At 54.4% G+C, this 7,767-nt stretch overlaps 1 protein-coding gene across 1 annotated transcript in view; it reads right to left on the bottom strand.

The window, feature by feature from the left end:
* GLB1L2 (galactosidase, beta 1-like 2) overlaps window positions 1-7,767 on the bottom strand; it is a 45,175-nt gene that overhangs the window by 6,580 nt on the left and 30,828 nt on the right. Inside the window, exons 8-10 of the mRNA XM_011934722.1 lie at window positions 5,361-5,431; window positions 2,380-2,464; window positions 1,002-1,139 (exon numbers count right to left, since the gene is read on the bottom strand). Coding sequence (XP_011790112.1) covers window positions 1,002-1,139; window positions 2,380-2,464; window positions 5,361-5,431 — 294 coding nt within the window. The remainder of the gene's footprint in view (window positions 1-1,001; window positions 1,140-2,379; window positions 2,465-5,360; window positions 5,432-7,767) is intronic.

Here is a 7,767-nt window from a genome sequence, read left to right as displayed (position 1 = left end):
CAGGATGGTCTCGATCTCCTGACCTCGTGATCTGCCCGTCTCGGCCTCCCAAAGTGCTGGGATTACAGGCGTGAGCCACCGCGCCCGGCGGCAAGACACTTTTGAGCCATTCAGTCAGAATGCTGTAAACACGAAAGACCATGCAACCACAGCAAGTGTCCATAAGGCTGGTGCAGCGGCTCACACCTGTAATCCCAGCACTTTGGGAGGCCAAGGCAGGAGGATCACTTGAGGCCAGGAGTTCCAGACCAGCCGGGGCAACATAGCAAGACCACACCTCTACAAAAAAATTTAAAAATTAGCCAGGGTTGGGGTGCACACCTGTAGTCCCAGCTACTCAAGAGGCTGAAGCAGGAGGATCACTTGAGCCCAGGTGTTCGAGGCTGCAGTGAGCTATAATCACACTACTGCACTCCAGCCTGGGTGACAGATGATACTCCCTCACACATTCAAAAAAACACAAACTATCCATGATCACAGCATGGCCCTAAATTTCTAGCTGCAGGTGTAATTTCTACTTTCTGGAACTCTCAACCTAAAGGGGGCAGGATCACACCTCCTCAAGGGCCTGGGCAGGGAGGGGAGGCCACCTCTGCCAAAGAGGCCTCTCTGTAGCATGGCCGGCTCACGGGCACACCACGTCTCTGTAGCGTGGCCGGCTCACGGGCACACCACGTCTCTGTAGCGTGGCCGGCTCACGGGCACACCACGTCTCTGCAGAGTGGCCGGCTCACGGGCACACCACGTCTCTGCAGAGTGGCCGGCTCACGGGCACACCACGTCTCTGCAGAGTGGCCGGCTCACGGGCACACCACCGGCCTTGAGGCTTCCCTCCTCTGGGAGTGTAACGTGACCGTCGGCAAAGCCCCTGCCTTCTCCAGGTATACCATTGCCAAAGACACTGAAGGTGCCAGAAGTGGACCCTGAAGGCCTCTCCATAGCAAGCCCTAGCCATGCCCATGCACGGCAGACCAGGGAGAGCAGTGTTAATGAATACTTGCCATAGCTGGTGACATCTGACTTGTAGTCATGGAAGTGCATGGCTCCATTCATGAAGCCAAAGTTGGTGCCTCCATGGAACATGTAGAGGTTGATGGAGGAGCCGGCGTCCACAATGGCAGACACGGTTTTTAAAACCTCTGCCGGAGGAGGGAGAAAGGGGATGTGCAGAGTGAGTTAAAGTCTGAGATGAGCTGGGGTCCCTTCACTACTCTCCTCTTGCCCAGTCCCACCTCAAGGCCAACGTTGTCACTCTGTCCTTCTAGCTCTCACTAAAACCCCAACCACAGAAGATTAGGGGTGGAGGACGTGTGGGCCAGAATCATGGCCCCAGAGCTCGAGCCTCCAGTTGTTTGTAAATCCTGGTCAAGTCTCTGAGCTCCATGTGGACCACCTGCAGCCCAGGTCGGCCAGGGCCTTGCAGCCAGCGTGATCTGCATGTGAGTCTGCCCAACCAGGTGTATCAAATGCACAAAGATGGATGCATCCCTAGAGAGAAAACTCTGACACCTCCCCTGTTCTACCTTTGTTAGGAGATGAATCATGACATGAGAAGATCATAGCAAAGGAGAAAAACAAATGGTTTAATATATATTTTATTAATGTAAATCAAAGAAATGCAGACTAAACAATGATGTACTGAGTAGACCAATATTAAAAGTTATTTTAATACTCAGTGTTGCTGAATCTGTGGGAAATGGGTGCATCCACTCGGCAGCAGCGGTTGAAGCCGCCGTCTCTCCGGGGCTGGGGGTGCTGAGGACCACCGGGAACACCAGGTGCGCAGAGTGCAGGCTCCGGGACGCTCACCCAGATGGCGTGCGCTTAACAACCACCCGAAACGGCCCGAGAGACTGTGTCCACGAAGCGTGGGTTAGAACGGGGCTCTTCACATTCTTTAAAACAGTCGTGTAAGTCTGTATTTGGTCATACAGAAAGCGGTCCGTATGTGCATTAACCGGTACAAGCAGGTACCATGCAGCGGAGTGTGACTGCATCTGTCTGCCTGTGTGTGTGCGTATAGAGCTGGCGGTAAGATACATAGAGAACTGCCTACATGGTATACATCTAAATGTTGTCTCTGGGCTCTGGGAATTTTATTTCTTCTCTATACTTCTTCTGTATTTTCTGGATGTTTGCAATAGGCATGCATTACCCTTCTAATTACAAAAACACGAACAAGCAATGTTAAAAAGCTCTCCCATTCATCAAAGTGTCAAAACAAATGACTCAGGAATATCCAGAGCCAACTTCTGCACACAGATAATCCCAGCAGCCTTGCACCCCTATGGCTGACCTACATTAGTTAGCAGGTGACTGAAACTCATCCTCACTTCTTAAGTAGCACACATGCTGGATGTAGTAACTGCAAGTACTCACCAGAAGAATCCAGGATATTGTGAGGGCCTCCCCACGAGTCAAACCACCCCGTCCAGTACTCCATCACCATCTTGGGCTGAGTCCCCTGGACACCACAAAAAGAGAGTTAGACAAGCAGACTGGCCAGACAAAAAAGAGGGAATCTCTTCGTGGAGGGGAGCCCCAGGATCTCTGCCCTCTCCACTCTTCTCTGGCTGCGTACCCACTGCCTTAGAGGTCTTTGGAGGTGGGGCATAGGTGACGGCCAGATTCACCTGCACACCAGTTCTCCTGCCACATGTGGACCCCACACGTGCAGGTACAGAGCAGATAAAGCTCCCAAAGTCGCTACAGCAAACCTTGATGGTTTTAATGTTATGTACATGTTAGCAAGAAGACACTGGTTCTGGATCAAGCCAAGCTTTGCCTGTCCTCTCCCAGGGAAGAGGGATGTTCTACCCAGGACAACTCCATATCTGGGAGGGATACTGTGGATACAGACCCCCCGGGTATTGGCTCCATTAGCAGAATAATCAGACACTACGAGTGGGCCCTCTTCAAGGTCCAACTCAGTTTAAACAGCAGCATTTTCTAAACCAGAAAATCAGGGCCTTACAGCACAGCTATTCATGGTGCAGGTTCTGTACCAACAATTTGGATTTATACCTTGGCTGGGCCACTCAACAAATCTTAAATCTTCTTTCTGAATACTGACCTCGGCATAGGACTGCCCCAAGGAGGCCAAGATCATTCCTGGGACCATGCTCCACTCTGCCATGTTTGCAGAAGCCCAGAGCGCCTGGGGGAGGTATAAAGACTAACGTGCTAGTGTTTCAGGCTCTGTGTGAGACAGTCTTCCTCACTGATCCAGTGACAGCTTGTCAAGTATCTCTAGGTCAGTGATGGCCTTATGTTTAGAGCGCTACTGCATATGCAGCAACAAAATCTGATCCAGGGGGACGGGACAAACTTACGGTCCATTGAGTAGAAGGTACCAGCTATACCCCGGTTAAAGCCAGAGTAGTTACAAGAATTCTTTTAGCAAGACTGGTGGCTTGGTTTTCTTTACAAGCCACCTACCTTCCAAGAAGGAGACATACCATACCACGTTTAAATCACTAAAAAGGGAGAGGCAGTTTCAAAGTCCCGCAAGTCAGAAATCTCCCATGCCAGAAGCAAGGCTGTTGGCTTGGGGGTACCAGAGCTGAGGAGGTGGGTGTCCACCCACAGGCCAGGCCACTGCACTGCACACCTGGCTACGAGCGGGAGCTCTGCAGGGAGACTGTGCTGCAGTCCCCAAGCCGCTACTTACAGGGCGCCTCATACACTCTATGGCCGTCTCCTTCACTGGCTCATGTAACTGTTGGGAGAATGAGATGAGCGAGTGCGCGTAACGCCCTCAGCACACTGCCTGGCAGGTGGGAGGTGCTCAGGAAACACTTGCACGGTTGTCCCCATCACCGGTCACGGGCGCAGAGGGCGAGTGAGGTGCTATTGACACCGCCGCGCGGAGCACGCCTGGGGCCTGCACGGTGCATTCAGAGAGCCCTGGATTCAAACAGGGAGGTGTCCACGTCCCCGCCCTTAATGAAGACAGACGTCTCTGGACTGCGCACATAAGGACCATTCTGTTAGCAGGACAGCTGGCCTGGGACGGCTCGGGCATGGCTACCTCTCTAAGGATGACCTTGGAGGGTAGGTAAACATAAGGCATTCTGCTGCATCAGCTGCTGTGCTAGGCACTTTCCAAATATTACCTCATTTAATCTTCAAACAACCCTGTGAGTTGACACCATAAGGCAGTGTACTCTCATCATCCCCACTTAGAAGAAAGAGATGCACAGAGAGGTTAAGTAACTTGCCCAAGGTCACACAGCACAGGGCAGGACACCCCGTCACCTCAGTCAGAAGCGTGAGAGGCCCCCCACTCCACTACACACACCGGCAGGCACTCAGGAAATGTCGAGGAAGGAAGGCAGAGACCCAGCTGGGTCGCGCGTGACCTGCCTCACAGGAGCCTGCCTGCGCGTGGGGCCAGCCCTCCCATCTCCTCCTGGGAGCCTCCCCACCTACTCTGGCCACCTGAACTCCAGGAGGAGCCACATCAAACACACACGCGGCTGTGGTGGCTCCACGCAGATGTGCCTGAGGACACAGCTCCTGCTCTGAAAGACCATCAGCCAGAATGGAAAGCGGCCCAGCATCTCCACAGGCGTCCATGCCTGTCCATCCCAGCACAACTCCACTCCAGGCCCGGGACCAGTGTGACCAGGCAGCACGGGGGCATGAGCCAGGGCACAGCCAGGGCCTCTCAGGACCAGTGTGACCAGGCAGCACGGGGGCAGTGAGCCAGGGCACAGCCAGGGCCTCTCAGGACCAGTGTGACCAGGCAGCACGGGGGCATGAGCCAGGGCACAGCCAGGGCCTCTCAGCTCTGCAGAGGGCAGCAGCATGGCCCCATCCATCCATCTGCTTCGAAGGGGCACACGAGCTTGACAGAGAGGTCAGTCAGAACTACAGTGCAGCGTAAATGCCCATCAGTTTGACAGGTATTGAGAGACATCTGGAAACTCCTCCCTCTCTCCAGACCCAGAGTGGACCAGGCTTCCTGCCTTGCTGATGGCAGTAATCTTTCTAGGATTGCAGGCCCTCACAGGTTAAGGTCAGGTGCCTGTGTAGTATAGGACAGGGAAGTTTTTCCTCCCTCTCAATCCCTGGGAGCAAGTCTGGAGCTAATTGAGGCCACAAAAGTCGAGTCCTCTAGGAGTGCACCAAAAGGGCCCCTCTCTCAGGGCAGTGAGTGACGTCCACACTGCAGCCCTCAGAGCTGTTTGTGGGCAGCGGGTCTTGCAGGCACACAGCGGCATGGGCCAGGGGTCAAGAGGCCAACAGCCCCGAGTCCAGCTCCCTGCACTGGGGAAGCTGAGCACGCTGACAGGCATTTGGAATTCCCACAGGCCACTGGGCAGGCTGGGCGGCAGCTTCCCTGGGGCTGGACTTACCTGGACGTTGAAGAGAAAGGTGGTCAGTAGCTGCAGCTCGTGTGTTGACTGCAAGTTGATGGTGGCCAACACTGTTAAAGGGAGGAGGAGAGAGAGAGACAAAGCACTGTCTCAAAGCCGGGGACCGTCTAAGTGACCCCAGACCTTCCTCAATCCACCAGCACAATAAAGTAACCCGCCCTGACGTGGTTTCCCACCTCCAGTTAGAAGTCAGCCACAGTCAGGCGCGGTGGCTCACACCTGTAATCCCAATGCTTTGGGAGGCTAAGGTGGGTGGATCGCTTGAGGCCGGGAGTTCGAGACCAGCCTGGCCAGCATGATGAAACCCCATCTCTACTAAAAAATACAAAAAAAAATTAGCCAGGGTTGGTGGTGCATGCCTGTTATCCCAGCTACTTGGGAGGCTGAGGTGGGAGGATCACTTGAACCCAAGAGGCAGAAGTTGCAGTGAGCCGAGATTGTGCAACTGCACCCTAGCCTGGGTGACAGAGCGAGACCGTGTCTCACAGAAATAAAGAAAGAAATAAATAAGTCAGCCAGGACGCCAAGAGACTTATCTTGTTGTCTTGGATTCCGCCACAGCAGCACAGAGCTGAGAGGCAGTCACTCGCTGGGCACCTGACCTTGATCAACTGTGACTTCTACAAGCCAAGCACACATTTCGGTTCCTTGTTCTTTTGTAGGAACCAGAGCCTGATCCTTCCTTGGCACCCCAAGCACCTGGTCCAAGGTAATGATGTAAACAAACATTCCTCTCTGATTTCTTGATAAGGGCTAATTCTGTATTCTACTCCATAACATGTTCCTTTTAAAATTTAAAACGCTATTTTCAGTGGCTTTCTATCAGTGAAACATATGCTCAAGAAAGGTGGGCTCTGTCTGGCTGACAGCCGGCGATGCCCACGCCCACCCCAGTGGCACAGCCTTACCCTGGGGCCTCTCACCTGCCTACTGTCTGCCTAACAGTCAGCTCACAGGCATGGCTGCGGTCTGGGCTCCCGCAGGCCTAGGCACACACGAGAGAGGCTGAGCCAGCCTGGCAAGCCGGGCCACCCTGACACTCTGCTGCAGGACAAGAGCCTCTGATTGCCAGTGAAGAAACGCAAGCGACAGCTGGGGCGCCGGGGAGGTGTAATAACTTGCCTCTAGGTCACAATAATTGACCTCAAGGTAGCGGCAGAGTGGGGCTGCACACCTGGGTCCCCCTGACACCACCCCATGGCCCTGCCCCGTCCCTGTCCTCCAGCAGCCCACTGGGACCCTCCACCCAGACCCCTCCCCTGAAGCCAGAAGCCCTTTGAAGACAGGAGGCCAGTCTGAAACTGAGCAGGCCGAACTCAATGTCCACAGGCTGTGCACGGCTAAGTGGACACGAGCATCTGTCCTGTCCTTCCTGACACCTCTCACAAATAGAAGAGGAGGGTGGACAGGCAGACGGCCACGAGGAACATCAACAAGAGGAGACATGGGCAAATCCTGGAATACGGAGAAGGACACAGGGACAGTAAATGGTCTAGGAGTGCGAAGGGGTGACAGTTGGCTCCAGCTCCAGCCCAAGGCCTCGTCCCACTCCCAGCCCCAGGCCCTGATCACCATGCGATGGGAGGATGCCCGTCCTCAGCCTCAATCCTTGTTCTCACCTGGGCCCATCCCCTCCTCAGGGGTCATCCCGCCTGAGAAAGCTGGACCCGAGCTGCTGCGGGAATGGGTGTGTGTGGCAGGTGGAGGGGAGGGCGGGAAGAGGAGGCAGGCAGTCTCTACAGCACATTCCTGTCCACCACCGGCCTGGCCCAGAGCAGCTGCAGCAAGACCCCAGGACTTCTCCAGAAACACTGTACAGCAGTAGACATTGCCCCAAACTCCGACAAGTGAGTGTCCCTTCTTGAAAAAGCCACCACAGCCCAGTCACCCCCGGGGGAAGAACTCCTGTCAACAGCCTCTCCCACACCCAGAGCTCCCTGTGGCAGCCAAGAGCCCCTTTCCTAAGCTGCTGGGTAGGGGCTGATCCAGAGCATCCCCTGGCGCAGGAGATGGAGTGGAACAGACAGCAGGAAAATAGCAGGCAGTGCTAGGGAAAGGAACACAGGCAGTGCCTGGGGGAGGAACGCCGGCAGCCCTAGAAAAGGAACGCGGGCAGCACCAGGAAAGGAACACAGGTAGCACTTTTGTAAAAAGCAAACTACCCTCGCAGGGAAATAAGAAAGGTAGTATCCTTTTTTTTTTTTTTTTTTTTGAGACGGAGTCTCGCTCTGTCACCCAGGCTGGAACGCCGGCAGCCCTAGAAAAGGAACGCGGGCAGCACCAGGAAAGGAACGTGGGCAGTGCCGGGGAAAGGAACACAGGTAGCACTTTTGTAAAAAGCAAACTACCCTCGCAGGGAAATAAGAAAGGTAGTATCCTTTTTTTT

This window comes from Colobus angolensis, unplaced genomic scaffold, assembly GCF_000951035.1.
Source record: "Colobus angolensis palliatus isolate OR3802 unplaced genomic scaffold, Cang.pa_1.0 Scaffold137, whole genome shotgun sequence".
In the NCBI taxonomy this organism is placed as follows: domain Eukaryota; kingdom Metazoa; phylum Chordata; class Mammalia; order Primates; family Cercopithecidae; genus Colobus; species Colobus angolensis.
The sequence above is the reverse complement of the archived record's forward strand: the minus strand, read 5'-3'. Positions and strand labels throughout refer to the sequence as shown.